The following is a 24847-nucleotide window of genomic DNA, read 5'->3' on the forward strand; positions in this document are numbered from 1 at the left end:
AGATAACTGTAACAAAAGATGTTGATTCCTGTTCTCTCCATCTGTTTACATATCTATCCTTAAGATAGAGTGAAAGGAGTTAGTTGTTAATGTCTTCTGTCTTCTCCAGGATTTCAGTGGTCTTCTTCCTGTGTCTTCATGTTAAATGTTTGAATTCCAGGATTTGAAACATTTGTTATTAGGAGGGTGAATGAGGTGTTCTGATGATTTAATATGCAATGGCTTGTGCCTTTCATTTCTGTTAGTCAAAATCAACACAATTCTTGCTGCATTTAACAGGTGCTTAAAGTGGCAAGATCCTTTCTACAAAACATTTTTAATAATATCTATTCTTAGATGAACTCCAGTTAAGGGAAAGAGTATGTACTAAAAGTAATCTTCAAATCCATTAGTATGCTGTCTACAAACATTTTCTCCATGGGGGACATACATCATTGTGCCCTTATTGGCTTCAGTTTTTACTTACTGGCTTCTCTTCTGTCCAGTATTTTTAACTGTCCCACTGTTACCTTAAATACAATAGGACTTGAGTTAGTTTCATCATTTCTTCAGTCTTTTTGTTTTCCACATTCTTGTTCTGCACAGGTTGCCTGTGTCTTCTTCTAAGGCACCTTGTTCTAACCACCTTGACTTAGAGTCTTTGAATCTTCTTTGACTCTTCTGCATTTATTGATCACACATCCCATGAGTTCCTAGAACTGAATTCTACTTCCATTTTTTTCAACATACTTTTACATTTTTTTCTCAGCCTCTTTGCTATCACTTTTTTCTAGATTGCTTCAAAAACACTAGCTGGTTGTTTTGCTTTTACTTTTACCTTCTGCCCATGCTGCCCTTCAGTTAGTCTTCCTATGTGTGGCTTCACTTTGCTCCTTTTCTGCTTGAATCGGCTCCTTGTCATCCTGAGAGTAGGACACCCTGGCTCTTGGGTTAATTTTGTCAAGCTTTGTCTCTTACTGCTCCTTAACACAGATCCTCTCTTGGACTAGGCTAGTCTTCCCCTTGCCTTACCCTTATATAATAAGAAAAAAATAGGGTATTGGAAGGGACAAAGCTTAAAAATAAGTGTTTACCTTTTTATTCGGAAGTTTCAAGCCTCTCTAAGTAGAGTAATACAACGAACTGCCGTGTGTCTTATCTGCCTCTTCAGTAACTATTAACATCAGCCTCTTGCCAGTCTTGTCTTATCTATCCCCAAGTCCCCCCACTTGGGGGGGTGCTGACAGTATTTTAAAGCTAATTGCAGACATCATTCACCTGGAAGTATTTCCGTATGCATCTGTAAAAGCTATCTATCAGTTTACCTAGTGCAGGTCTACTCTGTGATGGTTTCCCTGTCAGTTGGTTATTTAGGCTTGTTTACACACTTTTGTTGTTCAGATCAACTCATTCCATTCTGCCTCCCTATCATTTCTCCTCCGAAGGTCCGGCCACCCCTGTTAGAACTATACTACAGCTATTAGGATATTTAAAGACGTTGACATATGTTATTTTTGGTACCCGTCACAGCACACATAGCACAATTTGAACATATAGTAGACATGTGATAACTTTTAAATAGGGACACTTGGGGTTCAGATCTTTGACCTAGGTTTTATTTGCACTGGTGGAATTTTCAGCTACAACTTTTTTTTACCAGACATTTTGGTTTTATGTTTTTAGATTAGCAATAGCTTTGAAAGAATTGGGGATTTGGCTTTAAAAATCAGCTTTGAGGTTTTGCACACTTAAAACAATAATGTTTTTGGCAGACTGGTTATCTAAAACCTACTTGGAATTATTTTCAATTTATCTTTTACTTAGTTTTCTTTTTCTTTAAAGCTTTTTAGTGCGTTAATAATACTACTTTTTACTTGTGTACACCAGTATTTGTCAAAATAAAGTTTTAAAGCCTGGTAATTTTTTTTAAGTTCTATTTTTTATTATGAAAGTGACTCATCTTGGGGAAAAAATTGGAGAAAAAGGCAAAGTATACACACAAAAACTCAAGTTACTCATAAATTTACTACCCAGACTACTTTTAACATTTGGTGTCTTTCTTCTAGTCTTTTTCAGACATTTTTATGTGTTTGTATACACGGAATAATTAAAAAAAAAAACATTATGTCGCTGCCGTAGCCTTGGGCCATAATAGCAGATGCTCGTGTTCTGTTGTTTGTTTGTTAAATCTGGCCTGTAAACAAAGTCAATGAACCAGGCTTCATTCTGGTTGTAGTGCTAGTGGCATGGTTTGTCAGTCATTGTTGTTATTTTAACTGTAAGTACTTGTTGGGGGCGGAAGAAATCAGGGTATTAATTATTATCAGGTAAACGGGGCTAACAACTTTGTATCAGATTGACAGCATTTTAAAATTTTGGACTTGAGATTTTCAGAAGTTGATGGGTTCTCTATGCTATGTGGAAGATTGGGTTCTGATACCACATGCTTTTATTTTCCCATCTCGGTGAGATGAGAGTTTCTTATAGCTAGGGTAATGGTCATGCAAATTCTGTTTCTCTAGGGCCTAGCACAGAATAGATATTTAACAGATTATGCCAAATGTGACTTATTTTTGCTGTGAGCAAGGAGTGGTGTGGAACACACATGTTGTCTATACATTATTGTTAGTTGTCTGTTGTTATTAAGCATGTTATCTCAAAATTTAGCACCTTAAATAACAAACATCTGTTTTCTCACACAGTTCGTGTGAACCAGGAATCCAGAAAGAGCTTAGCTGGGTGGTTTTGGTTCAGAGTCTGAGTTGGCAGTCATCTGGAGGTTTAACTGACACTAGAGGACCCACCTCCAAGGTGGTTCATTCACATAACTATTAGCAGGAAGTTTCACTTCCTCACCAGATAGGCCTTTCCACAGGGCTGCTTGAGTGTGGCAGCTGTCTTCGCCCAGGGCAAGGAGAAAGATCCAATGCCTTTGATGGCCTGCCCACTGACATTTCCACTTTATCCTGTTTTTAGGGTGAGTTACTATGTCTAGCCCATGCTTAAGGAGAATGAAATTAGGCCACAACTTGAAAGAAGGAGTATCAAAGAATCTGTTGGACATATTTTAAAACTACCACATGCGTTGAATACATAAACTTCCAATTGATTGACAGTCAACGTTAAGGTGACCTGACTCCAGTGAGCTGCAGTTTTAATATGCCCTTGGATTAATTCTGATACACTAAAATTTGAGAGTCACTAACCTAAAAAAGTAGAAAGAGATAACCATGTTCATGGATCAAAGGACAGAGTGTTTTGATGCAAGTTGTCCTATGAACACAAACTCCTAGCTGGCTTTTTTTTTTTCTTTAGGAAATCAACCAACTAAATCTAAAATTCATATGGAAATACAGAAGACAGAATAGCCAAAACAATTTTGAAAAGGTACAAAGATAAAGTGCTTATATTATCTGCTCTCAAAATTACTATGGAAGAAAAGCTCTACTTTGAAGTTTTAGGAGTTAATATACTCTGTGTTGGGGTCTAGTAACAGATCTACAATTTTGTGGTCACTTCATTTCCAGTTAACAGGCCCAAGGCAGTTCAGTGGGGAAAAGGCGATCTTTTAAAAAAACAAAACAAAACGGTGCTGTACGTCATTGTAGATTTAAAAAATGTTCCCTGCCTCTTACCTCTGTATAAAACTCCTAGAAGAAAGAATATTCACAATACTCAGGTCTAACCAAAAAATTGTAATGCATGATATATAAAGAACTCGCGGTGGTGATGGTGTAGTTGATAAGTTGTGTCCAACTCTTTAGCAACCCCACGGACTGTTGCCCACCAGGCTCTTCTGTCCATGGTATTTCCCAGGCAAGAATACTGGAGTGGATTGCCATTTTCTTTTCCAGGGGATTTTCCTGACCCAAGGATCAAACCCTCATCTCCTGCGTTGCAGGGGGATTCTTTACCGCTGAGCCACCAGGGATTCAGATAAGAACACAGCCATAAGGCAAACAGGTTGTTTAAGTGGAGAAAAGACTTGAAGAGATACTTTACCAGAGAAGATATGAGTGGGCAGTCTGCATATGAAAAGATGCCCATCATTTAATCAGTAAACTGGATTAAAACCACAGTGAGATACCACTGCATACCTGCTAGAAGAGCTGAAATTAGACTGATTTTATTAGATGTTGGTGAGAATTTGTAGTAGTTGGAACTCTAATCCATTGTCGTTTGGACTGTATAATGGTATAATCACTTTGCAGTACAGTTTAGCAGTTTCCTGTAAAGTAAAACATACACTTACAGGTGACCCTGTAACTTCATCATTAAGTAGATACCCAAGAGAAATTAAAACATGTCTATACAAAGACTTGTATGTGAAAGTTCATAGCAGATTTATTCATAAAAAAGCCAGTGCCTGAAAATAGCTCAAATGTCCCTCAGCAGGTGAATGGATAAATAAATGCAGTGTATCCCAACAGTGGGTTACCATTCCAGTAAAATCTAACCAACTGCTGATATATCCAACAACATGGTTGAATGACAAAAATATGTTGGGTGAAAGAAATCAGACCCAAAAGAGGATATCCTGTAGTTCCGTTTATATGAAACTAGAAATTTAGATAAATCTAATCTATTGCGTTAGCGGATCAGTGGTTGCTTCAGGCTGGAGGTAAAAATGGGGATTGACTAGGAGTGGGCACAAAGGAGACTTCAGAGATGATGGAAATGTTCTAAATTTTGATTGTGGTAGGGATTATGTCTGTGAATATGTCTGCTGGACTTACTACTCTGTATCTTTGAAATGTATCTTGCTCTGTAGAAATTATACTTCATTAAAGTTGATTTAAAAACTTGTATCTCTTAAGGTTTGGATTCTCCACAAGTTACATAGATAACCATCTGATCTTGAGAGGTGGTGTTCAAGATTTATCCTTTGAATCGTTTATGGCTTAGTTTTCCTGGTACCAGGTCTAGGGAGAAGAACGCCAAACTGTTACCTTCTTTTACAGTAGAATTGGCTCCCCCTTCTCTTCGTGCTTATTTTTAACATATCTTGGTTTTAGAGGTAGGGTAATGGGATGCCTTGTCTGGGCTGGTTTGTGAAGTCTTTTTCTCCAATGGAATATGCTATTATAGATGGCTACCATGCCATTTAAGTCCTTGTCATTGTCCTTCTTGACCAGCTCATCAAGGTAGATGGACAGGAGATAGCTCATGACTCCTTGTAACTGACTCATCTCTTATGGTTGCAGATTCTCATAAACACAAAGATAAGCATAAAGATCGAGAACACCGGCACAAAGAGCACAAGAAGGACAAGGAGAAAGACCGAGAGAAGTCCAAGCACAGCAACAGGTAAGGGCTGAACCTTCAGGCCCCTCCACGTTCAGGTCCATCATCGTTCAGGTCCCTCCTTATTCAGGTCCATCATTGTTCAGGTCCCTCCTCATTCAGGTCCATTGTTGTTCAGGTCCCTTCTCATTCAGGTCTGTCGTCGTTCAAGTAGGCTTGGCTTACTTGGAATAGGCCTGAACTTGAACCACAGGTAAATACATGGATGGCCTTGATAATTCAGGCCTTACTGGGGATGCCATTGTTCATTCAGATCAGAATGTCCAAAGCAAGTATGGTAAATTGTTAACACAGGATGGCAGTTCATCCAGTGTCCAGAGAACTTGCTTTGATAAAAGGTGACTGGATTGGAAACTTGATAGATATAGATTGATATTTTTCTTCTTTCTGTACTTTAAAGGGTTTAAGTTTAAAAATTCTTAACTTAGGCTTCCATGGTCTATTAGTCCCTGAAATCATATACAAAAGGCTGGGTATATGAGATATTCCTGAAGAGACCATTCCTAGCTTTCATCAGTTTACCAGAGGGCGTCAGTTCTCACAGAAGCCAGTGTCACCAGTGTAAATGAAACTCAGAGGTGTTGCCCTCTGGGATCCAAGAGGGATCGGAAGGGTGTCTTCTTGTGCATTTTGCCTCCTTTTTTTGGTGTAGGTGGCAGGTGGTTAAGCCCAAAGACAGGGTATCTTTAGGTGTAGGGCTACTTATTGAAAATGAGGACTTAAACTTCCATTTTGAGTTAAAGGCAGTTGTTGGGGGAAAGCCATATGATATTCCCATAATTGTCTAAATTCTGTGGGAGGGAACTTAAAGCACAAGTGCCTTCAACCTAGAGTCTCTTAGAACTACTTCATTAGGTCAGCTTATTGTCTATAGACAAAATATTTTTAACATAAATATATGGTCAAAAGTTTTTCTCCAGTGTATACAAAAATCTACAAGTAAATAAAAATGAGACAGATAATCCAGCAGAAAAGTTCATGAGAGGATGGAGCAAGCTCTTCACAAAAGAAGATATCCAAATGGCCACTGGAAACACTAGAAGGTGCTCAACATCATTCATCAGGGAGTGCTCACTTTGGCAGCACATATACTAAAATTGAAATGATACAGAGAAGATTAGCATGGCCCATGTACAATATTGACACGCAAATTTGTGAAGCATTCCATATTTTTATGCCTTATCAACCCAAATATTAACTGATGGCGTTTCTTTCTTCTAAAATTCCAAAATATAAATAGGTTCACAGGAATATGTGCTGTTGTACAAACACAAGACCAGTTTAAGAATTTAAGAAAGAATAAAATGTACCAACATAACAAAATTTAAAAAAAATACATTCATCACGGAAGTGTAACTTCAATATAATATCCTATGCAATGTAATAATAGCTAATTATTAAAATAATGCTAATTCTAAGACCTTCAAATGATGTGGAACAGTCCCATGTCTGATGGGACTCTAAATTGTTGAATCATTTCGTGAAACTACTTAGCTGTGTCTTCTAAAATTAACATATGTATACCTTGTAACCTGAGAATTCCATTCCCGGGTATATTCGCAACAGAAATGTGTGTATGTGGGCACCAAAGGGCAGGTAAAAAGCTATTTAGAGCTGCATTGTTTTTAATAACCCCAAAGTAAAAATCTCCCAAATGCCCATTAGTAGTAAAATGGATAAAGTGTGGTATATTCCTATTATATCTTAGGATACTATATATAAATAAATATGAAAGTAATAAACATAGGTGAATTCCACAAACCTATGTTGAATGAAGAAAACTAGCCAAAAAATACATAGTGTATGCTTCAATTTGTTTGAGACTGAAAAACAGAAAAATTAATCAGACCTTTAGAATGCAGGGTCATAGTTATCTCTGGTGAGGAAGGCAAGGTAGCAGTTGTAAACTGGTGTGAGGGGCATCAGTGCTATTTTTCTTGACTTTTGTGGTAATCACATTGTAGCTTTATTTTGTGATAACTCTTTGAACTCTGCATTCTATATATATGCTACTTTTATTTTTAAAAATTATTAAAAATAAGGCTTATCATGGAAAAGGCATGATAAGGTGAATTCTTTCTGTCTTTTTATAATCATTAAAAAATTTTAAATGAAAATTTTAAGGGAAGAAGTCTTTATGAATCATTAAAATAACCAGATTAATTTTCTGTAGTGAGGATGTTTCTTCAGGAATCATCTACCACTCCTGTGGTCTTTCCCCACAACTTGCTCATTTCTTATCACTTGATTATCTAGTTTCCATTAGTCCAGTAAATTTAGTCTTAGTACTAATAGTTGAATCCACTTCACATGCACCTTTTCTTCAGTTTGTAGTCATCTACCTAATATTAATATCTATGTAGATTTGAGAGCAAAGATTATTGCCAGGAATAAAGAAGTTCATTTCATAATGATAAAGAAAGGGACTAATTAATCAAGAGGACGTAACAGTTACAAAGCTTCCCTGGTGGCTCCGCCTGCCAGTGCAAGAGAGTCAGGTTCAGTCTCCTGCCTCAGGAAGAGCCTTGGAGTAGGAAATGGCAATCCACTCCAGTTATTATTGTCTGGAAAATTCCATGAACAGAAGAGCTGGGCAGACTGTAGAGTCCATGGGTTCACAAAGAGTTGAGACACGAACAGTAGCAAAGAATATGAACACTTATAAATGTTAATATAATCAGTTATAACTGATATCAGAGTCTCAAAATAGATGAAGTGAAAACTGTTAGAATTGCAAAGAGAAATAATATTTATAGTTAGATTTTGCTACCTCTTTCTCAATTGATGGGAAAATCATCAAGGATATAGAAGACTTTAAACATCATCAACGAGCCTGATTTAATTGACATTTATAGAATATTATACTCAGCAGTAAAATACACATGGAACATTCACCAAGGTACACCATGTTCTGGGCTGAGGCCTTGAAACTAACTTCCCCTGGCTTTCCACTTCTCTGTCTACCTTTTTCATTTCTCATTCCAGATTGCAGAATGATTCTCTAAGTCTGGCTGTCTTTCTCTGCTGCCTCTCTTGTGATTCACCCTTCTTTCACCTTTCATTTCTAGTCTCCCTTAACTGCTTTTCTGTTCCTCAAAACACAGAGTGTCTTCTGAATACCTCTAGGTTTTCAAATATGCTGTTACTGGTTCTGGAAGACTCTGTTGCCCTCCTAATAACATTATTTTAGTTGCAGCTTAGAGTTCTTCTTTCGAGTATCTTTTCTGCCTGTCCCCCGCCCCCATATTAAAGTACCATTTTCAAGGGTTCTCTGGCACCTTGAATATATCCCTCTCACAGCCGTTACCAAGTTGTGGTGGTGTTGTAATTCTCTCTCTACTTTTCTGTGTGACCTATTGGACTCTTGATGTCCCTGGGAACAACATTGGGGTCTGTTGTCTTCATTTATGTCCTCAAGGCTTACTGTAGTACCTGACAGATAGGTGGTACTTAGTAGTGTATATTTATTGAATCAGTGAGTGGTGTACCTATGGTTACACCAGTTACCATCATCTCCCTCCTTTTCTCATATTCTCAATATTCTGTAGGAGTTCCCTTTGGCCATCCCACATTTCAAACACTTTTTTTGTGTGTTTCTGTCTGAAATATGTAGAACATAAAGTTTGTCATTTGGGGGAAGTGGCATTCACTATATTGTACAACCATCCCTAGTATCCATCTTTAGAACTTCATCATCATTCCGTAATCTCTGTACTTCTTAAATAATACTTCCTTATTTCCCCTTCCTCCTGTCCTTTCGCAGCTTATATTTTCTGTCTCTGTGAATTGTTCTTTTCTAGCTACCTCAGTCAGGTAAGTGGAGTCATAAAGTATTTTTCCTTTTTGTGTCTGGCTTATTTTCCTTAGCATAGTGTTTTAAAGGTTCATCCATTTTACTGAATATCAGAATTTCATTTTTATTTATAGTTGAATAATATTTCATTGCAGGCCTGCCACATTTAAATTCTTTCATCTGTTGTTGGATACTTGGATTGTTTCCACCTTTTGGCTATTGTGAATAATACTACTCTGCACCAGGGTGTTACAAGTGTCTGGAGTCCCTCCTTTCAATTCTTTTGGGTATATACTTAGGAGTAGAATTGCTGATCATGTCAAACAAGAATTTTTATCTTGCTTGCCATATTTCTGATGTGCTAGTTGATGTGAAGGGCCAAAAATATATGAGATAGTCTTGACTATGAAGAACTTATCATCTGAGGAAAATGCTTACACATGGATCAGATGAAGAAAAACTAATTTTCATCTTAACCTGAAATCTGTCCAAAAAAGACTTTAAAAGGATAGAAGTTACTATTTAAACCATAAGCTTTTAAAAAATGGGCATCTTATTCTCTGACATATCTTAGTTCACCAGCCATAATTTGCCATTTGTGATGGAAGAAAAGAATTAGGTAGAAGTGGCATAAAAAGACTTTGGGACAGAAGTTTGATCCCTGTCCTGTTTTACCAAAATCTGTTAAAAAATTTTAGAATGTAATTTTTTTTTAAAGCTTTATTCATCTTATTTTTTTAAAGTTTTTATTTATGGTGGTGCTGGGTCTTCTTTGCTGCGTGGGCTTGTCTCTGTTTGCAGGCTTCTCTTTGTGGTGGCTTCTCTTGTGGAGCACAGGCTTTACGGTGAGCGGGCTTCTGTAGTTGAGGGATGCACAGTCTTAGTTGCTCCGTGGCATGTGGGATCTTCGCAGATCAGGGATCTAACCTCTTTCTTCTGCTTTGGCAGGCAGATTCTGTACCTCTGAGCCACCAGGGAAACCCAAGGATGTAATTTTGACGTCATTTTTCTTGAAGTCCACAATGGCTTTCTTGTCTGTCTAGAAGAACGTCTCCTGGTTCTGGTCTCTCCACTTAAGTGTCTTGTGATGTTGACTAGTTTACTTAACCTTCCTCAACTGAACTTTCTTGTCTTCCTTAAAAGTGTACTTTTCCACGATTATAGGATAGGCAAATTCAGGAGTTTATTCTGTGCAATTTTGTGCCTTTTAATATTTTCTTTATTTTCTAATCAGAATATTTGAAAAATAATAGCCTGTTTGCCAAAAGGCATTGAAAGAACCTGTCCCTCGGTTTTGTTTACACATGACTAAATCTAGCCCTGGATCTCTAATTCACATGTGAGTAAGTTTAAGACAGTTTAACCAGATGATGTGTTGTAAGCAGACTTTTAAGTACTTCCTGTTTTGACCTCTGTTGACACACTGCCGCTTTGCAACAAAGCAAGTGTATTGGTTATGGTCCAGTAAAATCCTGTACACTGTGTTCCTTTTTAAATGACTTCTGATCTTTCTGGTAGTTTTGGGTTTCTTTTTCTTCTTCAGCACATTAAGGAATCCTTGAGGATTGTTTAATCACTTCTGAAGCCCAGAATAATTAAGATTTAGCATGTTCTGTTCCAAAATGCTTTATTTTAAAACTTTGCTCATCAACCTTGCCTACTTTTGTGGCCATCTATTATGAAGAAACAAGTTCTACAGTAATGTGTTTCTGTATATATTCCTTCCTTTATATTCCTTCCTTCCTTATATTCCTTCCTTCTCTGCTAGATCCTGGCATCAATGATTTTTCATTAGGTTACACTTAGGACCCAAATCCAGGAGGCCTCTTTCTCCTGCATAGTAATATTGTACTGCATACTTGGAGTGTCAGAGAATGGGAAATAAGCCTTTCTGAGACAGATGGGATTTAGACCTACCTCTCAGGAGATCCCATCTTATTCATGTACTTCCTCCTCTTATTATTCTCATCCAAGGTGCTCCATAGGGGAAGTGGGGTGTTAAAGGTCATTCTATTTCATGTCTTTTGTGTGTGGACATGAGTCTGAGGCGACAGGTCCCAGGTCACACAGCAGTGTGGTCACAGAGTGGGGCTGAGAGACCAGGGCTCCTAAGTCCTAGTGTGACTTTAAAGGACCTGATGTAAGGTAAAGCAAACCTTTCTCCTGAAGAAGCGTTAGTTATGTCACTAAACTGTCTGTGTTTAAATACAAGCACCTGTTTCTCATGCATATGGTAGGCAACTTAGGTTTTACAATGCTAGATCATTTCAGATGCTGCGTCTTTCTTTTTGGCCCCAAATCCCTAGACGTTTTGGCACTCGAAGTATTAACCTCATTAAATTCTGACCTTGTCAAAACCCCATCTCTGACTATCTGGCCTATAGGAAATTTATATCAAAGTCAGATAAAAATAATTTCTTCTATTATCTGTCTCTGATACTGCTGTTTTCTGTTAGCTTTGATATTTAGCACTTCCAGTCCTTTAAAGCAATATATAAATCTTCTCGAAAGAAACAAAAGGAATTCTCTGACTAGATGCTAAAGAATCATTGAGCTTGTAGGATTTGACCCAGATACTTCTCTTGAAAGGTTGCATTCTTAGCATAAATTATCTTTAATACTAGACCTGTCATATATACAACATCATTAAAAGCAGTTGGGGGTGCTTATTTTAGAAAATAAAGGACTATCACACGTGAAACATAAGATTTCTCCTGCCAACTTTTGACTGTGTGCATCTCTTGTCTTTTTTAAACCTGATCCTCAGAGTGGAGTGAAAAATTTGTGGAAATCCAGGGAAGATAGAAAAGCAATGCTGTGAAATATAGTAAGGGAAGTGCTTTTTCAACCCTGTTGGTAGTACTAATTTATACAGTCAGTGTGAGAACAAGGATGCTTTTGGTTTCTGCCTTTCCTTCAGTTACATATCCTACCTGAATTAAAGTTGAGAGAACATAGATTTTTAGGAAAATGCACTGGAGTTAATCAACTGGTTCTCAGATTAGGGAAATTTTTCTGCAAGTAATCACATTTAAAAAGATGTGTTTACTGCTTTTTTTGGTGGGGGGGTGGGGGCAGCTTATTGCTGAAGCCCTCCATTTATCTACACGTTCTCACAGCAGCCTATCTCGGGGAAATGGACAATTAACATAGTTAAGTGGAAGAGGTTGGGTAGTTAAGAAATGAGACTGAGTATCACCACCATATTCATGTGATGTGGTGAAAAGCACACTGAAGTAGAAGTGGAGAGGCCCGGTCCTATCGTTGACTAGCTGTGTGTCCTTATCCAAGCCACTTAACTTCTGAGTCTTTTTCCACTTTGGTTGAATGTTAATAGCAACACTAGCCTGGTCAGGCTTTCAAGTGTGTAAGGGAGGATTCAATGTAAGTATGCATATAAAAGCTGTTTGGAAACTAACATCCTCAGTAATTGAGATTATGATGAGTACCACAAAGCCTGATAGAATTGCCATTCTAATAAATTGAAGCTGTTGACTTTGGTAGTTGAATCTAATTTAGTAGTTACTTATTGATGATAGCAGATTTGGTGCTCTAGTTTTCAATGATACCTAGCCCTATTATGATGACCTGTAGTCTTTTTTTTTTTTTTTAAGCCATTTCGGGGTGGAAAGGGTATTTGAGCTAGCCATGGAAAGATGGTTAAGCTCTTGACAAGGGAAGGTGATGGCTAGAAAGAGTGACATTCTAGACAGTGAGAAAAGATAAAATATGGAAGGGCTGTCATGTACTTTGCTCTGGGGAAAATCCAGTTAGGTGGTTGTCTAGGTTAATAGGATGGATTAGAAAATGGGGCCTCCAAAAAGTTGCTTGATGCAGAACTCTTAAATACTATTTCAAGAAGCTGAGATTTGATTTTGAAGGGAGCAAGAAGCCACTGAATATAGTTGAGAAAGGGAAATATAAGACTTAGTCACAAGTGACATGGCGGGGGGGTCTAAGAAAAAGGATTCCTAGCTTGAGTAACTGGGTGACTATTTACCCTGTTAATAGAAAGAACTTAGAGGAGAAATGGGAATTCTGTAAGATTCCACTCAACTACCAGGTTTTAATAACTATTGGGATTTTGCCTATTAACCTATAATGGTGGATGAGCATTAAGAAATCTGGGAACTTCCTTGGTGGTTCAGTGATTACAAGTCTGCGCTTCCAACGCAGGGGTCCTGGGTTTGATCTCTGGTAGGGGACAAAGATCCCAAATACCCAAAAGTAATTAAATAAAGAAATCTTCACTTCTTAAAGCCTTTCAGAAACTAGCTTCTGTGGTTTTTTTCAGAGGCAACTTTAGAATTTATCTACCTAAAAATTTTGATTTAACAAACATTACTTAAGCTTTAATTATCTGCTTTCCTTTGAAGGGCCATGGATTTCTTCCTTTCGCAGCTTAGAATCTTTCTAGGCTCTCCCAGAGGAATCCCCTATGACTCCATTGACGGCACCCTGCGGGGGGCTGTTGCCTTGAGGAAATGGGCAGGTCGCTGGAATGAGTTTGTTCTCTTAGCCATTAGTGGCTAGGTCCTATTCTCAGAAAATAAAGAGGCTCCCCCTACTCTTCCTAGCAGTGTTGCCTTTTTGCCTTATTTGGGGAGTAAGGCACCAGAATGGTCAAAGGCATGACTTCCTGAGTTTAAATCCTAGTCATTGCTCATTAGATATATTTTCTTGGGTGAGTTACTGAACCTTCCTGTGTCTCAGTTTCCATATGTGTAAAATGAAGATATTTATATCAGAGTTTTGTTATGGGGATTAAATTGCTTAGAAGAGTGCCTGGGACTTTGTACTGTTTAAGTGTCTGCTAAATATTTTTATTAGTGATAGAGGACAGACCATTGTTTTAGTTTTCTTTAGCAGATTTAAATGGTTTCCCGTAGCCAACATCCTAGTTTCCCAGAGGATCAGACCGGGGTTTTTTCCTAAAGAGGCAGCAAATGCCTTCTCGAGGCAGAAGAAGAATATTTTTCTGTCTTGGGCTTCCTGCTGCCACCCTACTTCCACCGTCTCTCTCATCCTTCTTCGTAAGTGCCTAGGGGAACCTGGGTCAACTCTCTGTTTTATCTGCGCAGGTCCACCAAGAGTCACACGAGGTATGATGGATACAGTGAGATATCAGCTGGATCTCTTTTGGAAGCAGCCAGAGTGGCAGTATAGTGGGAGTTCATGGTTAGATGCATGGGCTTCAGATGGCCTGGGTTCAAACTCTGGCTCCACTAGTTGCCAGTTGGACAAATAATTTAACTTGTCTCCCTGAATTTTTTGTTTTTGCTGTGCTGAATCTTCCCATTTATTCTCTTTGGCGTTGACTTTTGATTGTCCAGACTCTGATGTTTGGTAGATTTTATCCCCAAACAGATATGAGCCCGAGCCAAGGAGTCAGCTTCTGTGTATACCCAATAATTGGATGCTTTCTGAGTTCCTGATGATGAAATTTATATTTTATCCAAAAGTGTGACCGTTTCGGAGATTTTAGGAATGCCAGCTACTGTCTGTATTTTAGCGTTCACCATACTCCAGACTAAACTCATTCTTAAAGTGTATTTGTTCTTCACATCTCTGGGTTTCCTTACTATGATCATTATTAAGTTTTTCTAGTTAATTTTTCTTACTTAGCCACACTGAAATTTCTTCAGTATTGGAGTCACCTGTACTGCTGCCCCAAACTGGCCAGTATTCTAGTCCTCAGTTTTATTTACAACCCATTCTGTGACTTTTACATATTGTGTGTATTGTGTATGGAAAAGTAGTGGGATTAGTACATAGACATGGGTAACATCTCTTAAAACAAGTTAGTCAACATATGAACTCCTCTTTTGCAGTGGTCAGAATTTCCATCATCTCACTATCATCAGTGGAAAGGTAATGCCCTTTAAGCCACTGTGAAAGTCAAGCCAGTTTTAAGTCTTTTGGAAAAAGAGGTACATGTTAGGAAATCCTGAATGATGATGAGTCAGCTTCACTGATCCCAGATTGGCTGCATTTGTACCAGTGGCCAAATCCTGCTTCTGACTTGCACGGGACAGCCTTCGACATACTCCTGTGTCACAAGACTTTGACCTCCAAAAGCATCTGCTGCTCACTTCCGGTAGATACTTCAGGAAGACTGACCCTGGGGTTTGCTTTTGGTAGCACTCCTGTCGGTGTCAGGTTATGGATGAGGGGGTAGGACTCCCAGTACTCTGGTCTCTGTTTCTGGAGGCAGGGACAGGAACAGCACACGACAAGTAGACACGATGTTAGCATTGTGTTCAGAGACTTAATACAGCTTCATAAACCCACATTTCTAACAGTCCCCAATGGAATGCCTTGTACCACAAGATGTTCCTTAACTCTGAGTCTTCTGAACTCAGTATAAAAATGCATACTGGTTCTCTTCTATCTAAACAGTTGGAAATAGAGGAGAGTGAGATGCCTTTGAAAGTCAAGTTGGTAGTTTCATCTCTTTTGGACTTTGCGATTAATTGTGACCTACAAAGGGATTACTACACTAGCAGAAACTTTCAATTTTCTGAATAGATTTCCCTCTGGTTAGCAGGCAGAGGAAGTACTGACTTCTTTCACTTTCCTGGGGTTGGCCTGAGTATCAGTGCCACTGCCATGTCACTTGTTGACTTCTTTTCCCTGATCTCTGTGTGGCGTGATAATGAATAGCAAAGCTGAAAACTGGAGTGTATACTCATGGTTCCCATGCTGTGATTGCCAGGAGACCAGAAAGCCAGTTTTCTAGTATAACAGAATCATGTTCTAAGAATTGGTTTCATTGAGAAAGAGAACAAAGCAACTAGGATGGTGGAGGCAAGGAGGTGGAACATAAAGGAATAAGGACTATAGAGCATTCCTAAACTCAGATTCCTGAATCAGCCTTTTAGTTTCGTGGGAAAGCAATCTCAGAGGTAGCTATCCCAGAGTTCTATCATTTCCGATATCCTAGGTCTTGTCTAGAAAGTTGATGGTAGAGGAAAATCTTTTAACTTTATACATCAAGTCTTAAACTGCCTATGCCTTTGTCTCTTTAACACTAGGCTTCCACCATAGGCTTCCCTTAAGTGGTGGTTGTCAGCTTCATGGAAGTGTAATGATACTGATCTAGTGGAAGGTGCTCTGAACTCAGAGATGGAAATGCTGAGTTTAAATCCCAGCTCCCCTTCTTTCTAACACTGTAACTTGGAATAAGACTTTGAACCACTGGCTCCTCTGTTTCTTAATCAGTAGAAGGCAATGGCACCCCACTCCAGTACTCCTGCCTGGAAAATCCCATGGACGGAGGAGCCTGGTAGGCTGTGGTCATGGGGTCGCTAGGAGTCGGACATGACTGAGCGACTTCACTTTCACTTTTCACTTTCATGCATTGGAGAAGGAAATGGCATTGTTCTTGCCTGGAGAATCCCAGGGACGGGGTAGCCTGATGGGCTGCCATCTATGGAGCCTCACAGAGTCAGACACGGCTGAAGTGACGCAGCAGCAGCAGCAGCAAGGGAATAATAAAGACTCCTTCACAGAGGTGTTCTGAGAACTGAGTGAAATAATGTATGTGAAAGCACTGAACATATTGCTTGCTTAAATTTGTCTTTTTTTCTTATTCTGGGGGGAAAGTATATCTAATCATTAATATCATGGATGTCATTGTTCCAGATTTTTTGCTTTTAGGCAGGAACTTCTTTAGATGACCTTTAATTCTTCTTAGAGTTAATGTTCAAAACAAAAGCTGAAACTTCAGTGCTTGTATATAAAATAGTAAGCTCACACATTCTGCTGGTAATATCAAAACCATGGGCCTGTGATTTCATATATGTCAACTCCTGAAGAATCAGTTGCAGTCCTGACAACTACTCTTTCACTATTTTAATGCTGAAAGAATTCAGGAGAACTGAAAGTAAGAGCATTATTGTAATTGGGATCCATTTTGTACAAAATAAAGAATAAGTTGTTTCTAAAACACTGCTGTGGTGAAAACAGATTATGAGCACATTGAGTAGAGAGTGACTTCGTAACAATGCTAAGAATAAAAAGCATGGTGGGAAAAAATTGATCATCATGTGCTAGCACACTAGAATTAAAAAAAAAAAAAACCTGTACTTACATAGAAATCTGTTATTTTCCAGTATGTGGCACATCTAAATAACAACCTAATTAATGAGAACAACACAGAGGGAGGAATATATAAACCAAGGAAAGTGGACATTGCTTTATTTTCCCTCTGTTGATAGTTCTGGGTCTTCCCTAAATCTGTAGTCCTATTTATACTCATCACCCTGCCCTCCTGGCTGGATTTCATGGTTTTTGCTGATTTATTATCCAAGCCCCCATCATTAGTTGGGACTCCTTTTGTTTCCAGAGATGTGGTTGATACCACTTGGTGTCCTGATCCAGGTTCTGGGGCTCTCACCTGACTGGTATCATCATCTGTTTCTCCCTTTCTGACCTTGGGTGTGGCTGAAAATGCTAGCCAGATCTCTTTAGCACAAACTTCATGGAATGGTTGTAACCTAATGACCTCATTGCTGGTAAAATCTGTTTGTTTTTTTTTCCTGGGCTGAATGTGGTAAATGTGACAGATGGGAAATATAGTCTATGGTAGGAAAGGCAAGAGCCTATGCTGCCTGTAGGATTGGCTGTCTGTCAGCTGGGGTTGTTGTCAGCTATCCTGTTTCTAGGGATGACCCCCAGTTCATAGCCTTGAATTCACGTTCTCTTTGGTAACTTGTGGAACATGTTGGCTGCTGCAGTGAGCAGGGTTCCTAAGCCGCCTGCCCAGTACACTGAAGAAAATAATCATCCAGTGTCCTGCCACCTTAAAATACAGCTCCTGAGTTTTGCTCCTTAGTTTTTGTCCACTTGCATGTTTCTATGTAACTGCAGTTATTTTATATATTCCTTTTTTTTTTTTTGCTTGTCTTAAATTTATCATGTATATTTACAGGACTCACAAATTATAGCATAACGGCTACATAATGATAACTGTGATGTATAGCTTTGGTATATCACAGTTTCCCCCTCTTATTATTTACCAAGGCTCTATCTGGTTTCTTGGTGGTTTTTTATTTGTTTGTTTGTTCTTGTTTGTTTTTTCATCATGGGAAGCATCAAAGTGAACATCTTTCTGTAATGCTTTTCCCAGAGAGAAATCTCCAGGAGCTAGACCCCAGGGTATGAATATTTTAATGGTTCTTATTTTATAATGTCATATTTTGTTTTCCTGAGGAGTAGCACTTTTTTTTTTTTTAATAGTATTACCAGTGTGTACACAAACACCTTTAAAAGCAAGGCTTTGAAAAACAGGCCCTCAAAGCATGCCCTTGCTTTGAGATTGGGCTTTTCTTATTGTGAGGAAAGGACCAAGCAGGATTTATGAGCCCCTTGTAGAAGTGACTAGCTCTTCCTCAGCTGGCAGGAAACACCGACTCTGTTGGCTGCTCACTGCACAAAGCCCAGGCGTGGCTACATTTATGGTATGTCTCCAGTCTGGCACTGAGCCACTAAATGATTTTTGGTGAGCTGTTCTTACCTCCTCACATCAGATGTGAGTGCTCAAGTTGGAGCTTTCATTACAGTTTTTTGCTGGTAGAATGTTGTAGAAATATAATGGGTTTGTTGTATCATAGACACTTTTAAAAAAATGTCCTAGTATGTTTAAAATAACTGTGTTTCTCCCTTTGATTCCTTTGCTCTTTGAAAAACTTAAGACATTAAGCAAGATAAAGTCTGATGTAGTGAAGAGTTTCTGCTTAAATTTTCTGTCAGGACTGGTTATTTAAAGCATTGTAAGTTTCCATGGTTCATGTTATCTCAGGGTATCTTGTGAGTTAATCTTGTGAAATGAATCCTGTGGTCCCTACTCTGGGCTTACTGTTTGTGTCTTATTTTCTCAGTGAACATAAAGATTCTGAAAAGAAACACAAAGAGAAGGAGAAAACCAAACACAAAGATGGAAGTTCAGAGAAGCATAAAGACAAACACAAAGACAGAGACAAGGAAAAACGAAAGGAAGAAAAGGTACAGAACTTCCCAGTGGAGAAGGAAGAGGTGTGGGGTGTATTTTTCATTTTGTTTACCTTTGAAAGCAAGTCATGAAAGTACCTTCATTGAGGAGTAAGATCCTCTGACCATTTTTTTTAATTTATTTTTTTATTGAAGGATAATTGTGTTATAGAATTTTGTCATCCCCTGACCTTTGAGTGAAAAAGTCTGTGTCAAGAGATGTCAGAGCCTACCAGAGTCTTAAATGATGAAAACCAAACTTTACCACTGTATTTCATGTACCAAATCTATCCATGTCATTACCTTACTTTATATGGTAAATTGAGGGATGTAGGACTTCTGGAAAAGTCAGTTTTCTTTCTTGGAGAAAATTAGTTTTGTTTTTGAGAGAAGGCCTAATATAATACCACATTGGTCCTCTGTTGAATGAAACTTCTTCCTGAGTGAAAATTTAGTGACACTGGTGTTCTTTGTGGCTTTTGGTTCCAGTATAACCAGCAGAAGCCTTCTCAAAATAAGCTCATCTGGCTATGAATGAGTAGTAGTACTGTGCCTAGCCTTTTTAAAGAAGTTTTTAGTTTCTCAAAAAGTAATGCTGGATGGACTTGGTAAATTCAGACAGTATAGAATAGGGGATAGTAGTGAAAAATAATCTCCCTTTAACCCTCGACTCACTGTCCTCCGTCTTTCCTGTGGTGGAGGCAGCCACTGTACCTTTTTTTTTTTTTCCTTTTTTGTATTCTTTCATTGGTACCCTATGCGTGTGTCTATGTGTATATTTTTGTCTGGAAAGTTGAAGGAGGGCAAACATGAATATACTTTGCCTAAGTCAGTGAAGATGGGAAATAAAGTATTCTTTTTCATTTGGGTTTGTTTTTTTTATTTCCTGTCTGCTCTGCCGAGGGCACATCTTTGAAAAGTGGAGTGTATTTATTGAGGGAGGGGACCTAGCCTCATTTAAATGTAAAAAGCCACCGTTTTGAAGGGAAACACTTCCCAGTAAAGAACTGTAAAAAAGGAGTCTTAGAAAAGTGTCAAGACCTTTGGTTCACCTGTTCAATTTTGCTATTAAGAGTCAGTCTGGGATCAAGATTCCTTAGGAGTAGAGGCAAAATCATCTCAAGTAAGGTAGAGACTTCTTCAGCTTTAGTCCTTTTAAGGTACTAATCAGTTACTGCTGTTTTACCTTTCAGATTAAAGCTTCTGGGGATGCAAAAATAAAAAAGGAGAAGGAAAATGGCTTTTCTAGGTAAGACTCTGCGGTCCTGGCTTCTCTTTCTCCGTGTGTGTCCAGCAGGCCAGCTGCCCATGTTGCAGTGTTGTTTGAGTTCACCTAAAATGCACTGACCTGGCCATCTCCAGGTTTTCAAGGAAGTTGGCAGTGAAAGGACTTGGTCTTAGCCAATGAGAGCATTTCTAGAGTGCCATTTAGCAAGACCGACCAGCACATTTTATAGAAGGCTATTTTGAGTGGAGGAGGTTGGCAGGAAGAAGGTTTTTTTTTTTAATGAGATATAATTTACACTTCCATGAAATATACCCCTTTAAAGTGTACAGTTTATTGGTTTTTAGTTTTTCACAAGGTTATATGACCTCCCCCACTACCCTCTATCTAATTTCAAAACATTTTCATCACCCCTAAAAGAAACTCTATTCTTAGTCAATAGTAATTTTGGAGTTTCCTAAAAAACCCCTACTCTGAATTCCTTGGTAGTATTACTTGGTAGCTCATACGTAGAAACTGATTTGATCTGCATTTTCGGGACAGGTGTAGATTTGGGCACAAGTATTTTATCTCTTTTCCAGAAGGAGAGGTCACTTTTCCAGAGAGGTCATGACAATCCAGAGGTCAGCTTTCCTTTCCTTTGTGGGGCCGTTTAGATTCTGTTTTCCTCATCAGCTGCAGCTCCCTAAAATAAGTCCAAATGTTTCCTCTAGTTTCAAAAAAAAATAAATAACATATTCTAACCTGCTCCACTGAATGGCAGAATGGATTTACCAGGAGTTGTTGGGAGTGTTTGCCTTATTATCCAGGGCAAAATGTTTTGAGAGTTTTGCTTTCTTGAAATGTTGAACTTTTAGTTTCATTTGAGAACAATTTTGAAAATTGTGCCATGTACTCTGGGTTCCTTACCCCAGGAGAAGCAAATGCCCTCTTCAGGCATGTTCTGTAACTGTTCCAGGAATGCAGAATAATAAAGTTCAAGAAGCATTAGAGCTGTAAGCTAGGCATTCTGATTCTTTAGATAACAGTGACTGAACACAGGGCAACTATTTTCTGCCAGGAGATGGCCTTGGACTTTTATTAAACTAAGACTTAAGATATGATTAGGCTCTCTGGACTTGGTGTGGAGTCCTGGGTTTGATTTGATCTTTTCTGGGTTAGATGATCAGAAGCATACCCTTTGAGGCCGTGGTTGATGTGTTCGCTTTGTTGGTCTGCTCGCCACCTTGCATCTTTGTCTTGGTAGAGATTCCACATGCCTCACTGAATTGGAACAGTTTTCTAGGGCTTTTAAATTTTTTTCTTCAGGCCTAGTAAGCCTTCCCATGAGCTTTTAACCTCACTTATGATAGTACTAGGATCTAGCATTTACTTAACTAGTTGGGTAAATGGCAGCATTGCTTTCTTTCTGGTGCAAAGCTCTTGGAGATTTTGAACCCTTGGGTCAGTATCAGTGGTTTCTGTGGAAGGGAGAAGCAGCTATAGAAGTTGGCCTTTGGGGAGTGTGCATAAATAAGGAGGTAAAGTTAATCTCTGTAAATACTTAAGTTTATTTGCAAGCAAGGGCATCCAGTACGCTTGTGGGGAAGGGAGGGGCAGGGACAGCATTGAAACCCTGTGAATATGCTGACTTTATTTGGCAGCTAAATCTGGGTGCTTACCCCTTGCCCCCCTTAAACATGGTGTGACTTTCTTTGTGTCTGGAGGCCATTCCTTGTGCTGAGTGAGTTAACCTTGTGGATGCTTCTGGCTGTGAGCAGTGAGGTTCTGACAAGATGTGCCAGGCCTGGGAACACCCCAGGCTCTGGTGGTGGCTGGCCCCTTTGGTTTTTTAATTTGTTCTCTCCTCTTTTTTGGTTCAACATAGTCATCTAACAGAATCATCCTTTTATATTGAGAAGGCAAAATGCTAACAAAAATAGGACAAGGTACTCTTCTGTGTATAAAGTAAACTGAAGGAGGAAGTTGAACAGTGAACAGATTTGGCTTAGAATGACTTCAGTTTTTTTGTTCTGAACCTCAAGTTTTGGGAATATATTTTTATTCCTTTTTTGGTGAAAGCTATATTTTAGCTTTTGGAGCACTAGAATAATCAATTCAGATCGCTTGTGGGGTCAGATACACAGTAGATCCCTCAAATAAGGGAAAGAAATAACTTAGGTTTGTTCCTAACTGTGATGTGGATTGTGTTGGCAAAGAGAACCAAGAGGTCATGGAAAGAATACTGACTGAAAATGAGGGGTTCTGATCCCTGACCTTGATCTGACCTCTTCATCTGTAAAATGAAGGCACTATTGCGGTGAGAATTAAGTGAGAAAAAAGTGCTCATGGAGAACCTTTTAATATGTACACATGTATGTCACTATCCTTCTGTTAGCTTCTTCTCCCAACTTTGCATTACTTTTGTAATGTAGATTTTCCAACACTGATTGGCTAACAATTTTTTTCCTCTTCAGTCCACCACGGATTAAAGATGAACCTGAAGATGATGGCTATTTTGCTCCTCCTAAAGAGGATATAAAGCCATTGAAGAGACCTCGGGATGAGGATGAGTGAGTATTTCTTACTACTTTTGAGTTGTTAAGAGAATAGTACACAGAACCTTCTACACTAGTTGAGTTTTACTCTTTAGGAATTTGTGATTAATAGACTGGGTGACAGATTTCTCTTTGAATGCATATTTACACTTTTCTTACATTTTTTCTTATTAAAAAGGTAATGCATGTTTATTGTTGGAATTTCAAATAATCCAGAATTCATGAAGAATATTTAAATTATTTAAGTTACTTCAAGTGTGTCATCACCTCCCACAGAGAAGTTTTCATTGTTAAAGCATTTTTCCTAGAATCTGTGCCCGTTAATACCTTCTTAGTGAAGTTTCCATGTAAAGAAGTAATAAAATTGCTCTTACTTAAAACATGTATTTTGAGGCTTATATGTGCCTCTTAGGTTCAGTCAGTGAGGTTAAATCCTATTCATTATTTTCAGCCTTGTGAAATTTATTATGTTTTGGTAATCTACAAAGGATTTATGATAGAAAATAGTTGGAAGGGGAGGACGGAAATACTTAGCTCATTTGTATGTGTTTAGAATTCATAAAGAATTTCTTTCTTCCCCTTCCCCATCAAGTTATTACTTTGTGGTAGCCATTGTTGCACTGTGTGTTTGCCTCCCCTCTTCCCACCTTCTAGTATTGTCTGTTTCTGTACTTAGACCTCTAATCCACCTCCCTTCTAGGCCTGCATGTGGTATGAACCTGTTGGTTTTGTTCTGCGTAGGGTTATAACTGTTGGTCCTTGGCCTGGCCTTCTTTACTTTCTCCATTCCTGTTCTTGACTGTAGAACGCCCAGCCAAGAATAATAGCAACCACGCCTGCCTTGGAGGCCGCCAAGAAGAGTTTGGAGGTCCTAATCCTACTGGTGAGAAGTACTGAGTCACAGTTGTGTTAACTGCATATTCATGTTCCCCTTTCTAGTGCTGATTATAAACCTAAGAAAATTAAAACAGAAGATATCAAGAAAGAGAAGAAACGAAAACTAGAGGAAGAAGAGGTTAGTAAAGAGACTCAGGCCCTTTGGGGCTTGAATTTGGAATAGGGAGTTTTTTTATAAAATAACTTACAAAGGCAAGTGGCTTTTAGGAGTTTATTGCTCTATTGTACAGGAAACACTGGGAAAACTCGTGTGTGTTACAGTGGCTATGGCACTGTTAGTTTAGATATTAGCTTCCTGGGTGTCCACTCATAGCTATGCTGCCAGCTGACATGTTCTTAGAGAAACTATACCATCTTCATATGTACATACAGAAATACTAGCAAGAAGTCATATTTTGGCTTAAAACCAGGAAGAGTTTTCCTTAGGAATGTTTTTTAGCTTTTTTTTTTTTTCCAATCTAGCAAAGCTTGCCCTTCACTCATTTTGGGTAACTCTCCCTATTTAAAGTCCTTTAATGGGTGTTGCTTGGACATAGCTTGAAATCCCAATTCTTGACCATAGCTGACCATCCCTGGGTCTTGTGCCTCTTTAATTTACCTTGTTTTCCAGCCTCACAGACCTCCTTTGTTTCTTTTTCACATTAGATTCTTCTGTGTTTCAGGGCTTTATGTAACACGAACTGTGTTCCTTCTGTCTGGAACACATATAGTCTTCCTCTTTTCTTTGTCTCCTACCTTATAACCTTCCTTAAAATCTCAGTTTCAAGTACTTTTCTAAGCATTTTATTTGATGCTTGTGGTAGATTTAACATATAGTATTACGGTTACTTCTTTTGACACTTTGGGTAACTTGTACTAAAGAGTTGTGGGCAAGTAATTCAGAAAAAGATGTCAGAAATTCACAGGGGACTTCATCTTGCACTCCTAAGGGAAGAATGGTTGAGTTGAGTCCTTAGCTTTCATCCTCTATTTGAGGTTAGCCATTGTCTTGGGCAAAATGGATTCACAAATGTAAAGTCCAAATGGAAGTATCATCAGTAAAGATAGTGAGCGTAAGGGGCAGTGAGTCTTAAGAGTGTAATCTATATCATAGTAGTAGCAGCAGTATTGATGATTCAAGTT

The 24847-nt window shown here is 38.6% G+C and overlaps 1 protein-coding gene and 1 non-coding gene across 2 annotated transcripts in view; both read left to right on the forward strand.

Moving 5' to 3' along the window:
* Nucleotides 1-24847, forward strand: part of TOP1 (DNA topoisomerase I) — an 85266-nt gene that overhangs the window by 26622 nt on the left and 33797 nt on the right. Inside the window, exons 3-7 of the mRNA XM_020869731.2 lie at nt 5184-5286; nt 18958-19081; nt 20260-20315; nt 22748-22843; nt 23768-23843. Of these exons, the coding sequence (XP_020725390.1) occupies nt 5184-5286; nt 18958-19081; nt 20260-20315; nt 22748-22843; nt 23768-23843 (455 nt within the window). The remainder of the gene's footprint in view (nt 1-5183; nt 5287-18957; nt 19082-20259; nt 20316-22747; nt 22844-23767; nt 23844-24847) is intronic.
* LOC139036908 (U6 spliceosomal RNA) lies at nt 6351-6457 on the forward strand. The gene has a single exon (XR_011489762.1). It is a non-coding gene; the product is annotated as a U6 spliceosomal RNA (small nuclear RNA).

This window comes from Odocoileus virginianus, chromosome 9 (assembly GCF_023699985.2).
Source record: "Odocoileus virginianus isolate 20LAN1187 ecotype Illinois chromosome 9, Ovbor_1.2, whole genome shotgun sequence".
Lineage (NCBI taxonomy): Eukaryota > Metazoa > Chordata > Mammalia > Artiodactyla > Cervidae > Odocoileus > Odocoileus virginianus.